Source organism: Procambarus clarkii, chromosome 40, assembly GCF_040958095.1.
Source record: "Procambarus clarkii isolate CNS0578487 chromosome 40, FALCON_Pclarkii_2.0, whole genome shotgun sequence".
Lineage (NCBI taxonomy): Eukaryota > Metazoa > Arthropoda > Malacostraca > Decapoda > Cambaridae > Procambarus > Procambarus clarkii.
The window spans coordinates 18,294,305-18,315,960 of record NC_091189.1 but is presented as its reverse complement, the minus strand read 5'-3'; the positions used below and the strand labels follow the sequence as shown (position 1 = coordinate 18,315,960).

Here is a 21,656-nt window from a genome sequence, read left to right as displayed (position 1 = left end):
TTGCGGCTTACCTCCTGCGTGACCCAGATTATGCCTCGGTGATGGATCTGTCTTCGTTCAGGTTTGGGACTTGTTCCCTCTCTGGGTCCGTTACGAGGTTCCGGAGTCAACCTGGCTGGTGGACTGTCCTGTCTTTGCGTTGGAGGAGGAGTTTGCGTTGCGGCATTCTTTTTGCCGTACCCGCATGCTTGTGTGGTGCGAGGCTGCGACAGTAGTTCAGATTTTCCTGGGGGGGGGGTGACCTGGAACACCTCAATGAGTGCTTGTTTGCCCCTGCACTTCCCTGGGATGTGGGCGTGGTGCAGCTCCATGTGCAGGTTCCCTCCCTCTTGACTGTGCAGGTTGCCGAGGACATGCATGTCTGTGGCCTTTTGGCTTCGGCCTTGCGTTTCTTTTTCCTCCTGGAGCTGTCTTCAGACTGGATTGTGGAGGATGTAGGAGCGCTCGAGGCCATCCCTGAGTCCGGTGCCTTGGGCTCAGAGGCCCGTTCGGCGGCTGCCTTTCTGAAACTGTTTGCGCCGATCCTGCTGGATGCTGTTTCCCGTGTTCTGTGCTTCCCGGCTCGCGTGTCGGCAGGAGGTGCTTGCCTCCTCCCTGGAATCGGCCTGGGCCCTGGCTCTTAGGATGTCTTCGCCTTTTTGTCCTCTGCTTTTTGAGGATTCTGCCATGGCACAGAGCTACGAGGAGAGGTTAGAGGTATTAAATATGCCAAAACTAGAAGACAGAAGAAAAAGAGGTGATATGATCACTACATACAAAATAGTAACAGGAATTGATAAAATCGATAGGGAAGATTTCCTGAGACCTGGAACTTCAAGAAGAAGAGGTCATTGATTTAAACTAGCCAAACACAGATGCCGGAGAGAGATAAGAAAATTCACTTATGTAAACAGAGTGGTAGACAGTTGGAACAAGTTAGGTGAGAAGGTGGTGGAGGCCAAAACTGTCAGTAATTTCATAGCATTATATGACAGAGTGCTGGGAAGGTGGGACACCGCGAGTGTAGCTCTCATCCTGTAACTACACTTGGGTAATTACATACATACATACATACATACATACATACATACATACATACATACATACATACATGCATGCATGCATGCATGCATTTGTTTCTCTCACATAAATTCATCACTGGGCTCAGGGTGGTGATAAGCTGGTTTGTTTATTATAATTTTCTTTAAGATAGCATTGATTTGATTAATATTTGTTACAGCTTGAAGTTGATATTTACAACAATTTTATCAGTAGTTTATTATGGGTCTTATGAATGTTAATGAGAACTCAGGTCTTTAAGAAAAAAGTCTTTGGCATGAGTTTATCTTTCTACATATGGTGGCACTGCCAGGTCACGAGGTCCCCTAGGCTTTGTAATGCTGCAGCCTAGTCGAGATGAAGCTGATTACATGGAAGTGTGCTATGCAGAAGATGCCCTGGTTTCCCGGGTGAGCAGGTAAACCTCATGAAACTTTAGCTCTCCTGACTGGCAGCACAATAGCTGCATTATACTGTACTTCTTTGCTCCAATAAGACAATTCCTAAAAGGCTCTCACTGTACAGCAAACCACTGACCGGTGCTTCAACAACCTGCCGCAACTTACAACATTCATGATGATTAAATAACACTAGCTGAAATTTTAAAGCAATATTGGTTAAACTAACTAAATAAAACAGGATACTGTAACTAACATTATAAGTTTTGGAGGGCATAGCTGCCCATTTAAGCTCATGTATGTAAGCTTGTGCACTGTACAGTCACACCTGCTGAGCTCATGTATGTAAGCTTGTGCACTGTGCAGCCACACCTACTGAGCTCATGGATGTAACCTTGTGCACTGTGCAACCACACCTACTGAGCTCATGTATGTAACCTTGTGCACTGTGCAGTCACACCTGCTGAGCTCATGTATGTAAGCTTGTGCACTGTGCAACCACACTTGCTACAATGATAAATATCTGCTTTATTCAGTCACTTGAGAATGAGTGCTGTAGGTGGTACCTAATACATAATATAGAGTAGAATATACTAATACAGTGAATAAGATTATATAATATGTTCTTTTTTTCTTAACCCCTAAACTGCACAAAACGTCATATGAAGTGTGACATTGAGCTCAGTTTTTTAAATTTTCTGAAACTCTTTCAAATTTTTGGACATAATCTACTAGGCAAATGCTCCAACTTTGTCTAAATGATACCAGTGTAACTTGAAAAACAAGAAAATAAAAAAATAATTATAAAATTGAATATTGAAATTTCAGTACAGTATTTTGAAATCGGCTGCAAAAATATAAAATATCACCTATTGTTCATTTGGTGCTATTATGCTCTCAGAATAGCATATGATCTTCTTTTTCATATATTTTGAATACTGTATAGGGTTTTCAGTATTGTTTACTGTAAAAAAAAATTGTCAATATGACATTTGAAATACGCACAAATTTAAACAACAAAAATTTATAACTCAAAACATTTAGAGTACTGTATATGAAAAATCAATTCTATAGGGATTGTAGAACAGACAGCTGTGCACACTATATGTAAAAATGGTGAGAATCAGTCAGAAACTAGGTTTTTGGATACTGAATTTGAAATTCTAGTTATAGATACAGTATAATTGAAATTGACGTTATTGACAATGAATAAGGTAGTTCTAATTCATGAATTTACTTGTATGTTGTAATAAACATTGTTTGGCATTCGTACTCAAGTATGTGAAAGTTGTAAGTCAATGTGTGTAGAAATGAAGTCAAGAAAAAATACACCCCCCAAATATATAGGGATAATTATAATAATTATAATGATTTAAAGGATATATTTAGGGTATACTTTATATAAGTAAAAAAGCCCTAATCGTGTCCCTAATCATCAAAACAAATTAAAAAAACAAGGAAAATAGTTTGAAATCTGTGAAAAAATCAGCCAAAAAAAATTCAAATTCCCAAGTTCTAAGAGTTGTTACTGATTTATTTGTAGACCAATTTAATACTGTCTACACATAGTTAAGGACGGGTATGCACTCTCCAGGATGTAAAGGTTACAACAAATTCAAATAATAAACAAAGGAGGAAAACCTAAAAACCTAAAACAAAAAAAAATTCCCCTAAAAAAAAATTTCTGTGGAGAGCCCCCTTTGACTCCCCGGAGCTATACTGGGCTAATGTGTATATATTAGACCATGGCAACAGTCAGTCGAAGGAGTTCTAAGCCTACCGGGGACCAGAGCCAGAACCTGGCCACCTCAAGAGAGGCACAAGGAGCAATGGCCTAGAGACACCCCTGTGTAATTGGAAGCAGTCTTTGTCTGCCATCTACCAGGTCAGGCACCCAGAAAGGTAGGAATTTCAAAACAAACTACTGCTGGCCAAAAAATTGCAAACCGAAAGCCGAAAAAGTAAACAGAACTCCCCCAATCAAAAACCAGGAAACAAACATGACGCCACCACAACCACCGCGCATCCGTCTGAGCAAACCCCCCCGCTTCCCAGGAGGGGGGGATCCCAGACCTCCACACCGGCAACTCTCCCTAGTTCAAAGGGCGTTGTGATGGTGAATGGTCGATCGCTCTGGCTTCACTCTTTGCGCAGTGCTGCAGTGCGGTGTTGTTGCTCTGTATTGGTGGTGTGTGAGCCAGGAGTAACACTTGTACTGGGGCTGCATGCATCTAGGGCTACCTTCCCTAGGTGCCCCATAAGTACTGCCTTTGCGGCTTCAGGGTTATCTTCAATGAGCCGGTTCATTGACCGGCTCGAACCTTCAATTAGGACGGTTCAGCCTTGGGTTCTGACGTGGAGGATTCCGGGGCCGGGGAAGAGTTGACTTGGGGGGGGGGGGGGGGCTGGGCCCCACTGGTCCCTGCTTGGGTGTTTGGTACCCTCGGTGCGGGGCATGTTGTTACAGGGGGAGGGGTTTTCCTATCCTCCCCTCCCTGTACAATTTTGTTAAGAGTTTGACCCGGGTTCGGTTCCGAGTTCCCTTGGGTTCTTCTGTTCCCTCCTCCTGGAGGTTTTTGGCTTCTGCATCCCACCGAGGAAGGTGTGGAAGGCCCCTTGTGGCTTACCTCCTGCGAGACCCAGATTATGCCTCGATATTGAAGCCATCTTATTTTTTGAGTTTGGCTCCTCTTTTCCTTATTGGGTGCGTTACAAGATGCAGGAGTCTTCCTGGCTGGCAGACTGCTTTTTCTTCGTTAGGCATTCGTCCTATCAGACTGCGCACTTGAATGGCAAGAGTTGCCTACGGTCGTTCAGGTTTTCCTGAGGGGTGAGTTGGAGCACCTCAATGCGTGCTTGTTCGCCCCCGTCCTTCCTTATGATGTCGGCCGGGTGCGGCTTCACGTGCAGGTTCCCTCCTTTTTGGCATCCCTGGTGACTGAGGATTGGTGCGCCGTGAGCCACTTGGCTTCGGTCTTGTACTTCTTTTCCCTGCTGGAGCTGTCTTCGAACTGGTTCCGGGACAGGGTCCAGTGGGCTTGCTTTGGCAACTCGTGTCCCGGCTGCTTTGGTGAAGTTGTATGCGCCGTTTCTGAGGGAGGCGGTGTTTGTTCTTTGCTTCTCGTCTCGCATGCTGACAGGCGGTGCTCATCAAAACTTTAGAATCGTCTTGGGCCCTGGCTCTTAGATTTTCATCCCCTTTTTGTCCGTTGCTGTTTGCAGAGTCTGCGGTGGTGCATTTTCTGCAGGCGGCTTCATCTAGTTGATGGCCTTTGTCGAACTTGTAGGTTCTTCGGGGGGGCCCATGGAGGTCCTGTCAGGGTCGTGCCAGGTCTCGGGGTTCCTTCGGTCGTCATAAGCCAGTAGTGCCAGATTCGGGGCCGGCACCTTCTCTAGAGCTGTCGGCGTCTGGTCAGAGCAGTGATCGCTCTCAGCGTCGGTTGGGCTCTCGTAGGGGTCGTTGGCCCTTTAGCGGGTTGCCCCGTTAACGGGGCGGTAGGGGGGAGGCTCGCGCTGGTTGCGCTCGCCTGGTCTCACCATTCGTGGGCATTTCGGGTCGTTTCCTCCAGCCTGCAGTGGTGTTGGATCACTCCTCCTCCTTTGGGGGGATCGGTGCTGATAGGGCAGGCCTCCTCTCCTGTACTCTGTTAGGTTATATGGATGTGGGTTCGCTTGGGTGTGGTCGAAATGACAACGTCCCTCAGGTGGGTTTCCCGCCTGTTTTCAGTTCCGAAACAGGGTTGTGCGGGTCTGCGATTCCTACTGGACTTGTCTAGTCTGAATCCCAAAGTCTTTTGCTCCTCCTTTCGTTTGACTACTGTCTCAGGTCCGGGTGCTTTTGGCACCGGGTGCCTAGATGGTGTCTATGGACCTCTGGGACGCGTATTGGCACGTCCCGATTCATCCAGGGTTCAGGGACTAGCTCGGTTTTTGTCGTGGGGCAACAAGCTTACCACTTTCGTTGCCTTCCATTCGACTTGAATCTGGCACCTTAAGTGCTCACACGCCTTACCCGGGTCATGGTGACCTGTTTGTGTCTGTTAGGAGTTGGGGTTCTGGCTTACCTCGATGACTGGCTGGTGTGGGTTCCCAGCCAGTCTGTGTTGTCTGCGCGCCAGGAATATGGTTCTTTCCCAGCTCGCCGGGTTCGGGTTTTTGGTGAACTGGAGGAAGTCCCATTTGGTTCCCTCTCAGGTTCGGACTTGGCTGGGTCTTGTCTGGGACTCACGGACCACTTCCTTGTCTCTCCCTCCGGCAACACTGTTGTGGCTGTGGTCCCGCCTCCGGCTGTTTTTGGAGGGCACCCAGGTCACACATCAGTTGTTCGAGCGGCTGTGCGAGAGCCTGAACTTCGCCATGCTGGTCTACCCATCGGGTTGGATCTGGCTTCGGCGGATGTACTGGTGTCTTCGAGGTTGTCCATTCCGCCACTCTCGCGATCAATGGGTTCTGAACCCGGGACCCTTGCGTTTGCTGCTGTGTCGCCAACTTCCTCTGCAGGTTTTTCAAGGTTTTGTGCCAAGGCACCTCCCCGAGCCCTCGCTTGATGTGTTCACGGATGCCTCATCTCTTGGCTGGGGTTTTGTGACAAGTGCTCACCAGGCTGGCCAGGGTCAGTGGGGTTCGTTCTTTCGTCGAGCTCGCAGCACGGCATGGGAGTTTGCGGCGGTGTGGCATTTGCTTCAGAGGATTCGGGTCGCTCGAGGAGCAATGATCTGGCTCCATTCGAACTGCTCCTCGGTGGTTCATTGCTTGAACCGCTGGGGTTCGATGAGGTCCTTGGTTCTTTGGAGATGGTCACTCCGAGTGACTCGTCTGCTGAGTTCTCGGGGGTTTGGCTCTCCTGGCGGTTCATGTTCAGGGGGTGTCAAACGTCCTGGCGGACAGCCTGTCTCGGCATCCCCAGCGTTTTTTCCCGTTTTTGATACTCAGCCTCTGAACTGAAGAGAGAGTTGCTGGTGTGGAGGTCTGGGATTTCCACCCGTCCTCCTCCCGGGGAAGGGGCTTGTACAGATGGATGTGTGGCAGTTGTGGTGATGTCATGTCTGTTTCCCGGATTTTTATTGGGGAGTTCTGTTTGCTTTTTCGGCTTTTGGTTTGCATTTTTTTGGCCAGCAGTAGTTTGTTTTGAAATTCCTACCTTTCTGGGTGCCTGACTTGGTAGATGGCAGAGAAAGACTGCTTCCAATTACACAGGGGGGTGTCTTTAGGCCATTGCTCCTCATGCCTTTCTTGAAGGGGGCCAGGTTCTGGCTCTGGTCCCTGGTTGGCTTAGAACTCCTTTGATTGACTGTTGCCACGGTCTAATATATACTCATCAGCCCGGTATAGCTTCGGGGAGCCTCCGGGTCTCGCCCAGAAAATGGCATTCCATTACATTCAATGCTGTTTTTTTGGACATTATTGAAAATAACTGATAATAACATTGGGCAGTGTATTTATGATATATAACAAAATATTGCATAATAACATACTTACTCATTATTATTTGTGTTATTATGAATTATTCACCAAAGCTATAAAGGCACCAGCTGCATATCCACTTTGTAGACACTTCTTACTACTATTCTTCTTTCTCTGTGTGTCGAACAGGTGCTTGCATCTCTTTATTATTGCATTATCCATCAATTTCAGTTAATATGAGCTGTTCTCCTTATCAACAAAGCGTTCTTTTTTTTTAAATATTCATCTAAAATCAATTTCTGAAAATATTATGAGGAAAGTTTCACAGTGTTGAAGCCAATAAGTTGGAGATTTGTTTAAATGTTTAAGTAATTTTTACATAATTTGATTATTTTTCACTTCCCTGCCCCCTTATGCTGAGCAGTTTAAGGGTTAACCATGGCATGAGAATTGCAAGTTACTAATAATTCTGCCACGGTAAGATAACTTGGGTTAAATGATTGAGGTTTGTAATTATATCATCTGAATTGTGCACATGCTTCTGTGAGTCACTATTTTGCTAATTTATCATACCATAATGATGTACGTGTGAAGAATGTTGTTGATAGATTTAGTATGGTAATCCTTGCATTTTCTTTTTTGCTAACCATTATTTAATATTATTTAATTTTGTTATTTTATTAAATTGCCATAATTTGCTGAAACACTATAATGTAGTAATTTTTTCTGAGGGGAACCCCACGACTCCCTGGAGCTATCAGGCTGATATGTTATATTAGTCTGGGTCATCAGTCAATTGGAGTTCAGCTTACCAGGGACCACGAGCCAGAACCTGGCCCCCTCAAAGAGGCAAAGGTAGCAATGGCCTATAGAAACTCCCATGTGGTTGAGGGCATTTCATATCTGCCATCAACCGGGGTTGGTACCCGGAAAGGTAGGCATAACACAAAACAAACCCCACTAAGTGAGAAATTGCGAACGAAAACAGAACAGGGAGTCAGAACTCGCCCTACAACTTAATAAGGTGACAAGCAAACAAGCAAATGTCATACCTCACTGTCGCGCCGCCAGTCCCCCTGCGCCGGCTACCCATCAAAGCCAACAAAACCATCCAGTTCGTTGGCTGATGTGGTCCTAGGCGGACATTGACTCTGACCTCAATATTTCTGTACAATTGTGTGCCTTAGTGTTGTGCTTCTGCTATGTGTGAGGCACGGTGGCCAGGTGTACTTTGAATAGTACTGGGGCTGCATGCGCTCAGGGTTCTCTTCTCTGGGCACCCTGTACGTACTACCCTTGAGTTCTAGGGTTCCCTTCAGTAGAACTTTTGGGAACCACTTCCGTAGGGGTCTTTACCGCTCGGCTCTTACCCTGCCCTTGGAGCCAGCTAGGGTTTTTGTGGTCTTGGGTAGGAAGCAGTATCATTTGCAGGTAGGGACGCAAGCTCGGCGCAGCTCACCTACCAACGCAGCAGCCAGTTTATGTTCCTCTGGGGACATTGTTCTTTTCCAGGGTTTTACTCTTAGTTTTGTTTCCTTGCCTGGAGGGGATCTACCTGGTTTGACTATAGGTCCACTTCTGTTGTTTGGGTGGTCCACCTCTAGGCCCCCTTGATTGTACACGTCGCAGGGGTTCAGCTGTTAGCAAATTCCCTTTGTTAGTTTGGGCCCAGCCGGTTTTGCTGTACCTTGCCTGGGCTTCCCATAGCAGTCATCATGCGGACCCTGGAAAATTCCATTGGGCTCACTAGACCTATGGATGCGTCTTCTGGGTTCCACCTCACCACGTGCGAGTTTGAAGGTTGCTGTGTGCCCTTGGGTCACTGACACCTTTGACCCGAAGTTTTGCGAGTCGTGCTTTTTGCTAGTTCTCTAATATACCCATTCTGATGATATTGCTATTTGGGTACAGGCAGCATCCGCGTTGCATGCTATTTTTAGGTTGCTGCAACGTGCTAGGTTGGTTGCTCACTTGGATGCCCCAAGGCTGCCCCATTTTGGTTATAGGGACCCCAGACCTGGGGGCGTTAGTCGCTTCGACTTTGGTTCAGTTCACGTTCCCTGGTCCTTTTCTCATAGTTCACCCAGCTCCCCCTTTCCCTGCTTCCGGCTCCCAAAAGTCTGAGGGTTTTGGAATCGGGGTAGGGTTAGTTGGTAATGAGACTCGGGCAGCTTTGGGGGCTGTCCCGTTCGGGTTGGGGAAGGAGGCATTCGAGCCGGTTCCTCCTTCCAAGGATTCTGGGTCCCACCAGCAGGCCCCCTTCTTTTTTGCCTTTCCCCTGGACTCTGTCTTTTCTTCAGGGGTAGAGGGTATGGAGGACTGCTCTGCCCCCCAGGTCCTGATTTGGGGGATTCCAGGGCTGGGGAGGAGTTCAAATGGGGGCTTGGTCCCCCCTTTGACTGCTTCAGCGTTGGTGCCCTCTTCGTGGGGCTTGTTGTTGCAAGGGGAGGGGGTTTTCTTACCTCGCCTTCCTTGTATGAGAATGATTTAGGGTCTGCTCCTCCCAGGGTTCGGTTCCATGTTCCCTTGGGTTCCTCGGCTCCTTCTTTCCAGAGGTATTCTGCCTCTTGTATCTCACCTAAGGAGATTCAGGAGGCGCTTGCTGCTTACCTCCTGCGAAACCTTGATTCTGCCATCGTGATAGATCTGCCCTCGTTTGAGTTCGGTTCTTCTTTCCGGTATTTGGGTGGCTTTGGTGGTTCCGGAGTTTTCCTGGTTGGCAGACTGCCCTTTCTTTTCATTGGGGGACGTGGCATGGGTTCTGTTGGACCCACACGCTTGATTGGCGAGAAACTTCTTTTGTTCTGCAGGTTTACTTGGGCGAGGGGAATTTGAGCATCTTAATCCATGCTTGTTCGCCCCTGTGCTTCCTTGGGACGTTGGCCTTTTGCAGCTGCACGTGCAGGTTCCTTCCCTTTCGGCATCCTTGGTCGCTGAGGATTTGCACGCCCATGGGCATTTGGCTTCGGTCTTGCTTTTCTTTTCCCTTTTCGAGCCGTCTTTCACCTGGCTTGAGGATGATGTGGAGGCATTGACTGCCGGACCTTTGTCTGGTGCGCTGACCTCGGTGGCTCAGGGGTCCACCACACTGTTGAAACCCTTTGCGCCAATTCTCAATTAGGTGGTGTCTGTTCTTTGCTTCTTGCGTTGTGTGCCGTCAAGTGGTGCTCGCTCTTTCTTTGGAATCTGCTTGGGCCCATGGCTCTTAGGTTTTCATCACTGTTTTGTCCTTTGCTGTTTGCGGAGAATGCAGCCATGCAGTTTCTGCAGGCGACTTCGTCTAGTTGTCATCCCATGTCGGACTTGTTGGTTCACCGGGGTGGCCGTTCTCGGCCTTCTCAGAAGGATCATGCCAGGGCTCGGGGTTCAGCTGGTCAAGGTGGGCCATTGATGCCAGTTTCTGAGCCGACGTTGCCTTCAGAACCAACATCGTCTGGTCGGTGCGGTGATCGCTGTGTTCGTCGTTCGGCTTCTCGTAAGGGGCATCGACCCTTAGGAGTGGGGTTTTTTCTTCCCCCCACCCCCTCTCCGTGCGAGTTGTTGGGCGTCGGCCTCTCCCCGTGTTCGGGTTCCTTGTCCCTTGGATCCGTCGGTTCCGTCCTGTCGGTGGGTACTTTTCTCCGTTTCTCCACCCTTCTTCTTGGTACGGGCCTTCAGTCATGTTCCCCTCTTCTCGGGGGTTCTGCGTGACTTTTGGTCTCGGGTGTGACTTTGCCTTTATGTGCCTTCGTGCTTTACGCTTGCTTCTATATGTTCTTGAAGGTTCAGGAAGGTTTTTGCTGCTTCCCGTATTATTGGAACGTCTGTCGTCTTCTGGTGTGGCTTCCCTCTGGTCCTTTCTAGGTCTTGTTGCTCCTCCTCTGTGCTTCTTCTCGGTTTTCGGTCCTGTTTCATTCTTTCGTGATTGTATCTTCTCTCCGTGTTCTGTCTCGGCACTGCTCCTTTTCTTTCAATATTCCTAGTTGGCGCCTTCCTGCTGAGCGGGTTGTGCGGTTCGGACCTCCTGTCCTGCGCTGCACAGGGTTGCCAAATTGGGCTCCTTGTAGCCCGATTGGGCTACTAGTAGCCCAAATGAAGAGCTATGCTATGTATGTTTTGCCCCTTACTACTCTTTTCGCTACTGTTCACGGCTGACCTGGGTACTCTGCAAAGGGAATCAATCGTTCACAAAAATATTTTGTCTAGTTTTATAGTCAAATTCGTGATTTATAGTTCTTTAGCTCACGACTTCTAGCAACCCAAATCTGGCATCCCTGCCTGTGCATACGCTGTGGTAGTTTGTTTTGATGTGGCCGGTGTGCACGTGTGCTGGTGTTCTGCGTCCTTTTCTCTTGGGTGCTTTGCCTTTTGCTCCTCTCAGTTCTCCAGTCTATGCCACATAGCTACTGGGGGGTGTTCTGGATTGCCGCTATGGGGAGGACGCCAGGTTTTCCCTGCGTATGGGTGTGGGGCGCCTCCTTCGCCTCTATCCTACTCTTCTCCTGCATGTGCGTCTTTGCCTTCTTCCACTGGCGGTGCTCCTGGCATCTTCCTGGCTACGTTGTCATGACACATTCGTACCTACGTTCTGCAGGAGAGTTAATGTGGTCTGGCGTCTCTTTCGGCTAGGCGTTGGTTCGTGGTTTTTGGATACGAATATAAGAACATCGAAACACAGGTGACTGCAGCAGGCAATTTGGGCCATACGAGGCAGCTCCTATTTATACCCATCCAGTCCCACTCTTATGCATGTCCAACCCATGCTTGAGTCCTGCAAGGGGCCCCCACCTCCACATTATGAGGTGCAACGGTGAAGGTGTATGTTTTGGGGTAAATGTTAGTCAAGATGTTATGAGGTGATGTTTTGCTGCGGCTTTCTTACTGTGGATGCGTGTTGGGGATTGGTTGTGGTGTTTTGTTTGGCCCTTCCGTGCTTCTTCCTGAGGCCTTCCTTGTTCGTCTGGGTTAATTGTTGCAAGGGGGGGGGGAGTCACGGCCCCGTTTTTCATGGTCTTCTCTGGGTCACTCATTCCTTGCTCGTCATGCAGTGCCTGGCTTTGCCCTTCCGTATACATTGGGTTCTCTGTACTTACCTAGTTGTATTTGCAGGAGCTGAGCTCTGGCTTTTTGGTCCAGCTTCTCGTCTGTCAATCGACTAATGTGCAGGTTCCCGAGTCTTCTGGGCTCTATCATATTTACGCTTAACGCTGTGTGTGGTGTCAGCCTCCTACACATCGCTTCCTCATGAGTTCCATTTGTCTACAATTCTGACACTGTGATACTTCTTTCCAACATCTCTATGGCTCATTTGGGCTCTCATTCCACCATTGTTCCCTGGTGCGTGTGCCCCTGGGGTCCAGTAGTCGGTCTTTCTCTACCCTATCAATTCCTTTGAGGGTCTTGAATGTGGTGATCATATCCTCGTAGCTCGTACTCCTGGGTTCGGGTGCTGGTCTGGTGGCATACCTTTGCACTTTTTTCCATTTAGTCTTGTGTTGGGACTTGTTCAGCAACTCTGTGTGTTGTTGGCGTGAGTTGTTGAGACATGACCGGCGGCTCTGTGTGTTGTTGGTCATGTCCCTTTCCTTCCCTTTTGCTACTTGCCTTCTTCCTCATCTTCTTCCTACGCTCTTGTCCCTAGCCGTTGGTGGTGGGGCTGTTCTTCTGGTCTTTTTCTTGTGTTTTTTCATTTTCTCAATTTATCTGTTGTGTGTTTTGTTTGTGTCTTTTGGCTTTCCTATTGCCAGGTTTGGACCTGGCGGGTTTGCTGGCATTGGGATGTTTTCTATACGGTAGCGTACAGATGTTCCATCTCCTCCTTTGCTGGCTTCAGTTTCCGGCTCTACTTGCTTAGTGGTCGCACCCGAGATCTTCCCGCGGCTCCGCCTCTTCCTAGGCTCGTTTGGCCCATGATGGGGCTGGTTCGATTCTGCCTCAAGTCTCTCACCTTCTGTTGGTGGTTGGGTGGCCTCGTTGATGGTGTCCCACCTGCGTGCTTCTTCTTGGCGGTCCTTCCTTTTCCTTCTGTCCCTTCTTGGGTAGCTGCGTTTGTTGGCATGGTCTTGTCCTTCTCTTGTGGAGGTTCAGGGCCGTCATCTTGCCACATATTGTCGCCTCGTATCGTGCGGCGCTGGCAGAGCCACTTCCGCTTGCTTTCGGTACTGTTGTTACGCCTATGCCGTTTTGCAAGCTATCTCGTGCATTGTTTCACCTACAGCCTGCTCATGCGCCACCCGAGCCGTCCTGGTCATTGGACAGAGTGCTCTCTTTTCTTCTTCTCCACGGTTTGTTGTAGCCCCTTTGGTTTGGGATTGTTTCTCGGAGGCTCTTTTTTTTTGTTGGCATTGGTCTCTAGGGGTCGGGTCAGAGCGCTTCATGCTCTCTTCCGTGCAGGAGTTTTCTGCTCCTTCGGTCATGGAGATAGGTTGTTCGTCTGCAGCTGTCTCCTTTTTTCCTGGCGATGAATGAGACTGCTGCTTTCCGGAGGGGTCCTTCGGTTCTTGCTGTTTGGTTGATCGGGCCGGGGGGGTGCATCTTGTGCTGTGTCCGGCTTCTGCCCTCCGCCGTTATTTGTGCGCCAGGGCTTCTGTGTCCGGGGATGCTCCGGTTTGGGTTTGATCTTCTTCCCTGTTTGTGGGTGCGGGTCTCCCGAGTTGTCCTCAGGGTTGTTACGGCTAGCCAGCCTGCGGTCTCGTCCCGTGACCATGGCATTTCCACGTTCGCTGCTCTTGCTGCCGTTTTAGCAACATGTCCTGGGCTGACATTCAGGCGCAGGGATTTTGGCGGTCGAACAGAGTCCTGGTTGCTCGATATCTCGTGAATGTTCCAGAGCCTAGTAGGGCCTGTGTCTCTTTGGGTCAGTGGTTGCAGCCAGTTGTCTCGACTTAGAGTTGAGAAGTGAGCAGCGACCGCCTCCCGGGTACGTCCCTTTACTTTTCCTCTGTGGGTAGTTAGCTCTGGGGAGCCGAAGGGCCTCCCCGCCAGAAAAACCAGCGTTGAATGTAATGAAACGCCATTTCCTGGATGAGACTCAGAGGCTCCCTGGCATCCCTCCCTTCCCTCAGTCAGCATTTTTTCGTGTGTTTTGACATCCAGCCTCAGAACTGAAGGGTGGATAGCTGGGCGGGGGTCTGGGGCTCCCCCTTCCCCCTCCCGGGATGGGGGGAGCTGCACAGACAGCGGCGCAGTGACGTGTGACGTCATGCTCGTTTGCTAGTTTATTTTTGGGGAGTTCTATCCACTTGTTCGGCATTTGGTAGCAATTTTCACCAGAATAGGGGTTTGTTTTGGGACATTTACCTTCCTGGGTGCCTGATCTGGTCGATGGCAGACAAAGAATGCTTCCAACCACATGGGGTTTCTATAGGGCATTGCTTCCCATGCCTCTCTGAGGGGGGGGCCAGGTTCTGGCTCGTGGTCCCCAAGTAGGCCCACAGAACTCCATACACATGACTGATGTCAAAGTCTGACATTAGCATATTGTCGTGACGCTGAACCCCGGTTCATTCCGAACACAGCGAATACACAACACATAACACCTTGCCTCAGCAACCGTTACTACCACCTATACTCCTACACACACCAGACCCTTGAGGCGTACCACTAGGTTTGTACTGGAACACAATGAATGAACATATGGAAGGTATTTAAAGGCCGTCGGGTTTTGTCATTTAATTACAAAGAATAGACTCTGACAAATAATACTATATTAATTAACATACTCTATTAGGTCAATACACTTCCAATACCCATAGACCACTTGACCTCCGCGATCACCACCCACACTCGTAACTTCCGCCTAAGTCCCTAATACGGAATGATTACTACAACGCTCCACACCCGGTTAGTCTTTCATTCAATACTCACATACTGCAGACTTAACTTCGTCACTAAGATCACATCAGGTTCTCGCATAGCTGTCTGCTACACTTCGCTGCTGCCGCAAACGGGGATCCAAAGGACTTGCTAGTTCAACTCCCACAATCAGACTGACTCCAGTCAGCCATGGTCTCAAACATTTCACCCCGCCTCTCAAGGAAGGTATAATCCGATTAACCTTATCCCTAGAGCGGTAACCTTGATCCTAGAAGCCTGACGAAGAATAATTCCTCTTTCCAGGAATTAGTAATTTGGCTAAACAGCTTCGGTCTTAATCCATTGACCTTTCTTAGATATGTGATCCATAGTCTGTCTACTTACATGTACTTCCAATCATCATTCGTTAAGTGTTGTAGTAATGATCCTCTAGCTAATAATTCCTACTAACTTGTGGATTACAACAATATCAGCCTGGATAAGCTCCAGGGAGCCACCGTGTCTCTACCAGAAAATGGCGTTTCAACGCTAATTTTTTGGCATTTACTCATTTGATCAAATTCATCCATTATTGCTAAGTTTGCCATTAACTAAAAATTGTTTTATAAACTCAAAGCTCTTGTTAATTCCCTGAAGAATTAAAACAAATAGTAAATTACAGTACAGCTGTGCCAAACTTCTTTACAACTGTTATTGAAACTTTTCACTTCTATACAGCATAGAGGCCTGTGTAGAAAACAAAAGAGAAACATCAAGAAGAGAAGAGATTTTCTTTGTAGGGAATGTTTTGTGTTTGAGATATTTTGCATGTTACGGCTTTATTTAGCGTAAAGAGATGTTCAGGGCTAATGGTTATGAAGGAGATGAATGAGGAAGGGTTCAAACAAGTCTGTCATATCTGGCTTCATATCAGTGAGGTCAAGATGAGACATCAGGTATAAAGTGAAACAATTTATATATATAAAGTAATTGTGTAGCAGAATGGGTCACAATGCTGATCCATTTTCTTCATTCTGTTTAATAGTGTTTCATGGCTGCAGACTCTGTTCACACTCCCACTGAAGCTTTCTTCTTTAATGATGAGCTTAGTCTCCTTAAGTTCATAAGGCGCTGCTTCTGGTACCTGTGTGCGATACAAGTGCTGTTGATGTTATTGACCTGACAGACATTGGTATGCTGTTAAATACTTGTATTATTTAAGTTTTGGTTGTTTTACCTATGTACAACAGTTTATCATAATTATTACAGCATAGAGTATGCACCCCGTTTCATGGGTATCTTATTGCCAGTTTTGTTTCTGACAATGATTTTGACAGTAGTAGATGTTTCATGCACAATCCCTATATTGACTTTATTGCATGGTTTTGTTTTCGTTGTTTGCTGTCTATAAGGAGAAATTACCATAACATAAGCCCTTACAGATGATACATCATCAATAAATATGTGTACGTATTCTCATTTTGGTGTTGCTCTGTATTATTAATGGCACCTTGTGTGCACTCTGCTATTCTTATCTTCCTCAGCCTTAAGCCTTGCCTTAAAATCTTAGGATAATCAAAGGCTTTATATCGACCACAAATGTACTACATGCATACATAACCACGTAGCAATATCACATGTACAGTACTCCTTATAAATAAAAAATGTTTACTTTATTTTAAATGGTATATACAGTACAGTGGCACCTCGACTTACGATTGCCCATACTTACGATAATTTCGAGTTACGATGTAAATTTCATTGAAAAATGCGACTTGACATCTGATGGTGTCGTCGACTTACGATATTTGTTGGTACACGTTCGAGTCGACCGAGCGCATGGTTCCCGGTCACGTGGCCAACCTGTCTCAGTTTACTACAGCTGCCCGCTTAGTGACCATCGCGCCTAAAAGAAATTTCGCTTTTGTGGTGATTTTTTGCATTTTGAACATTAAAGTAATTATTATATATCATGCCATGAGTCCCAGGAAAGTCAGTGGTAAGGCTCAACATATGAGATCCCATGTAAGGATGACCATAGAGCAGAAATAAGAAATCATTCGTAAATATGAAGATGATGTGCGGGTTGTTGGACTGGCTAGGCAGTACAACAAATCTCAGTCAACGATATCCACCATACTGGCTAAGAAAAAGGACATTATGGGTGCTAAAGTGATGCATCATACAGACAAATCTTAAAATGAAGGGAAAAACAAATGTCTCTTGACAAATTTCTAGTGAGGGTCTGGAGGTTATCTTGAGATGATTTCGGGGCTTTAGTGTCCTCACGGCCTGGTCCTCGACCAGGCCTCCACCCCCAGGAAGCAGCCTGTGACAGCTGACTAACACCCAGGTACCTATTTTACTGCTAGATAACAGGGGCATAGGGTGAAAGAAACTCTGCCCATTGTTTCTCGCCGGCGCCCGGGATCGAACCCGGGACCACAGGATCACAAGTCCAGTGTGCTGTCCGCTCGGTCGACCGGCTCCCAGACAAACAAGCACTGAACCACAACCAGGTCCTAGTAGTATTCAGGCAAAACGTAGGAGAAAGAGTACCCCAGAGAAAACATCAATGCCTGATGTGATAATGGAAGGGGACTCCCCTTCCAAACAGTAACAACTCTCCTCCTTCACCCCCCTCATCACCATCTTCCATATGCCATCAAGAGCCCTCCATAAAGATAAGATAAACTTAGGTACTGTATTGTAGTTAGTAAAAAACATTGTATTCAGTATAAAATGTATTTGTATGTTAATATTTTGGAGGGTGGGGAACAGATTAATTCAAATCCCTTTATTTCTTATGGGAAAAATCGCTTCGACTTACGATATTTTGACTTACGATCCGTCTCTGGGAACGGATTAGCATCGTAAGTAGAGGCCCCATTGTACTTGCTTTGTATAAATTTTATCACACACATTTCTTCTTACCTAAAATATGCATATGAACTCAAAATTGTATGTGTTAAATGTCTAAAGCAGCATTGTTTGTGGTACCATAATGCCTGAAGACACATTGTTTGTGGTACCATAATGTCTGAAGCAGCATTGTTTGTGGTACCATAATGTCTGAAGCAGCATTGTTTGTGGTACCATAATGTCTGAAGCAGCATTGTTTGTGGTACCATAATGTCTGAAGCAGCATTGTTTGTGGTACCATAATGTCTGAAGACACATTGTTTGTGGTACCATAATGTCTGAAGCAGCATTGTTTGTGGTACCATAATGTCTGAAGCAGCATTGTTTGTGGTACCATAATGTCTGAAGACACATTGTTTGTGGTACCATAATGTCTGAAGACACATTGTTTGTGGTACCATAATGTCTGAAGACACATTGTTTGTGGTACCATAATGTCTGAAGACACATTGTTTGTGGTACCATAATGTCTGAAGCAGCATTGTTTGTGGTACCATAATGTCTGAAGCAGCATTGTTTGTAGTACCATAATGTCTGAAGCAGGCGATGAGTCACAATAACGTGGCTAAAGTATGTTGACCAGACCACACACTAGAAGGTGAAGGGACGACGACGTTTCGGTCCGTCCTGGACCATTCTCAAAGCGATTGTGAGAATGATCGACTTGAGAATCATTCTCACAATCGACTTGGGAATGGTCCAGGACAGACCAAAACGCCGTCGTCCCTTCACCTTCTAGTGTGTGGTCTGGTCTGAAGCAGCATTGTTTGTGGTACCATAATGTCTGAAGCAGCATTGTTTGTGATACCATAATGTCTGAAGCAGCATTGTTTGTGATACCATAATGTCTGAAGCAGCATTGTTTGTGGTACCATAATGTCTGAAGCAGCATTGTTTGTGGTACCACAATGTCTGAAGACACATTGTTTGTGATGCTATGATATATAAGCAACATTGAAATGATAGGATGGATAATGAGAACTTTCAAATCCAGGGATCCCATCACAATGGTTGTACAGTACTATTCAAATCACTTGTGCTGTCTCATCTTGAGTACTGCTCAGTACTCACTTCCCCCTTCAGAGCAGGAGAGATTACTGAAATAGGAGGAGTACAGAGAACATATATGGCATATATAGACGCGATAAAGAATCTAAATTATTGGGCCGTTTCAAAGTTCTCCAAATGTACTATCTAGACAGGAGACGAGAGAGTTATCAAATAATATACATGTGGAAAATATGAGAATGGACTATGGTACCCCATGAGAAAAAATGGTTTAAGAGAAAACATAATTATATATATATATATATATATATATATATATATATATATATATATATATATATATATATATATATATATATATATATATATATGTCGTACCTAGTAGCCAGAACGCACTTTTCAGCCTACTATGCAAGGCTCGATTTGCCTAATAAGCCAAGTTTTCATGAATTAATGTTTTTTCGACGACCTAACCTACCTAACCTAACCTAACTTTTTCGGCTACCTAACCTAACCTAACCTATAAAGATAGGTTAGGTTAGGTTAGGGTTGGTTAGGTTCGGTCATATATATACGTTAATTTTAACTCCAATAAAAAAAAAATTGACCTCATACATAATGAAATAGTTAGCTTTATCATTTCATAAGAAAAAAATTAGAGAAAATATATTAATTCAGGAAAACTTGGCTTATTAGGCAAATCGGGCCTTGCATAGTAGGCTGAGAAGTGCGTTCTGGCTACTAGGTACGACATTATATATATATATATATATATATATATATATATATATATATATATATATATATATATATATATATATATATATATATATATATATATATATATATATATATATATATATATATATATATATATATATTTTTTTTTTTTTTTTTTTAAATAATAGAAGGGAGTACCACCTCTAGCTGGAAGAAGGGGGACCCATAGCCTCGGAGGAAACCACGCATAACGCATTAGAGGGAATGTTTAGATCCCCTCCAATACAGTTTCTGTGTGCTTTTCTCCTACCACCCCCTTCCTTGAATATTTTTGTGCTATATATATATATATATATATATATATATATATATATTTTAATATTAGTATATTTTGGTAGCAGTCTTTCCTGTAGACATATATTAATAAATATGACCGAAAAAGTAAGATTTATAATTCTAACACGAATTTTCTCAATCTTTCGTACATTTCTTTTCACTGTTGGAGGTAATTCAAAAATCAATTCTCCAAAATTCATTTTTATTTCTAGTCTGACGCGACACGAGCGCATTTCGTAAAATTTATTACATTTTCAAAGACTTTAGTTTACAAATACACAACTGAATAGAACTTACACATCTCCGATTTTTTTTATATCTACATTTGAGTGAGGTGGATGGGGTGAGGTGGCATTAATAGGGTATTAATTTCATCAACACAAGACAGAACAAGAGGTGGCATTAATAAAGTATTAATTTCATCAACACAAGACAGAACACGAAACAATGGGTATTGAAATGGAAGTGATTGTAGAAAGCCTATTGGTCCATATTTCTTGATGCTTCTATATTGGAGCGGAGTCTTGAGGTGGGTAGAATATAGTTGTGTTATATAAAACACAACTATATTCTATTCTATAAATATAATATAATATATAAATATAATATAATATATATAAATATAATATAATATATAAATATAATATAATATATAAATATAATATATAAATATAATATATAAATATAATATATAAATATAATATATAATATATAAATATAATATATAAATATAATATATAAATATAATATATTATATATAAATATTATATATAAATATTATATATAAATATTATATATAAATATTATATATAAATATTATATATAAATATTATATATAAATATTATATATAAATATTATATATAAATATTATATATAAATATATATATATATATATATATATATATATATATATATATATATATACAGTACAACCTCGATTCAACGTACTATATGGGACCACCCCCAGTTCGTTGGAGCGTTGGATTCGTTGCAAGAGGTGACCTTCAAGAGGCGTTTGTGTCAGTGTCTTTTTTTTCTTGTACACAATAAAAATGCATTGTATCATATTACTTACTGTACCTATATTTTACTACTCTACTAAAAATACTGTAATTCATGTATTTACCTTATTGTTGGAGTTATGTCCATCTTGAAGTTTTGTGAAGTTGTGAATGCTCTACAGTAAATAGGTACTGCAGTGCATTAAGCCGTTAGCACTGTATTATTAAAAGTGGTTTTGCTGTATGTTGAGTACTACAATACAGTTCTTGAAAACTATTGTACATTAGAATTATTGCAACTTTAATTTTAACACTATGTACACACTTGAATTTAACACTTATTCTAATTGTTCACTTCACACACGATGTTTTTAGATGTTTGCATCAGCTTTGCTGGTGCTCGCTGCTGCTGTGTTGGCTTCAGCTGCTTTTGTGCTGGTGCTGGGTACAGCTGTGCTGGTGCTGTGTACGGCTGTACTGGTGCTGGGTACGGCTGTGCTGGTGCTGGGTTCGGCTGTGCTGGTGCTGGGTACAGCTGTGCTGGTGCTGGGTACGGCTGTGCTGGTGCTGGGTACGGCTGTGCTGGTGCTGGGTACGGCTGTGCTGGTGCTGGGTACGGCTGTGCTGGTGCTGGGTACGGCTGTGCTGGTGCTGGGTACGGCTGTGCTGGTGCTGGGTACGGCTGTTCTGGTGCTGGGTACGGCTGTGCTGGTGCTGGGTACGGCTGTGCTGGTGCTGGGTACGGCTGTGCTGGTGCTGGGTATGGCTGTGCTGGTGTTGGGTACGGCTGTGCTGGTGCTGGGTACGGCTGTGCTGGTGCTGGGAACGTCAACAGTGCCAGTAACATTTTGTATAATCTCATCATCTGTTAAATGACCATTGATTAAATGATTTATTAATTTTATTATTTCGGAGCCGTAGTCACTGAACTGTGGCGACGAATTGAAACGAGAAACGCATGGTGTGTGTGTACAGGGATTAGACCCGTCCACTCGCTCATGCTGGAGTTGTTCCAATAACAAATAATTTCTCAAATCGCAGATGTCTATCATAATA

The 21,656-nt window shown here is 45.0% G+C and overlaps 1 protein-coding gene across 6 annotated transcripts in view; it reads left to right on the top strand.

The window, feature by feature from the left end:
* Positions 1–21,656, top strand: part of LOC123757958 (late secretory pathway protein AVL9 homolog) — an 89,839-nt gene that overhangs the window by 23,716 nt on the left and 44,467 nt on the right. For 4 of the 6 annotated variants that reach the window (XM_069338788.1, XM_045741956.2, XM_045741957.2 and 1 more), the window contains one exon: positions 1,352–1,456. The exons of the other annotated variants lie outside the window; for them this stretch is intronic. In XM_069338788.1, coding sequence (XP_069194889.1) covers positions 1,352–1,456 — 105 coding nt within the window. The remainder of the gene's footprint in view (positions 1–1,351; positions 1,457–21,656) is intronic. 6 annotated transcript variants of the gene reach the window in all.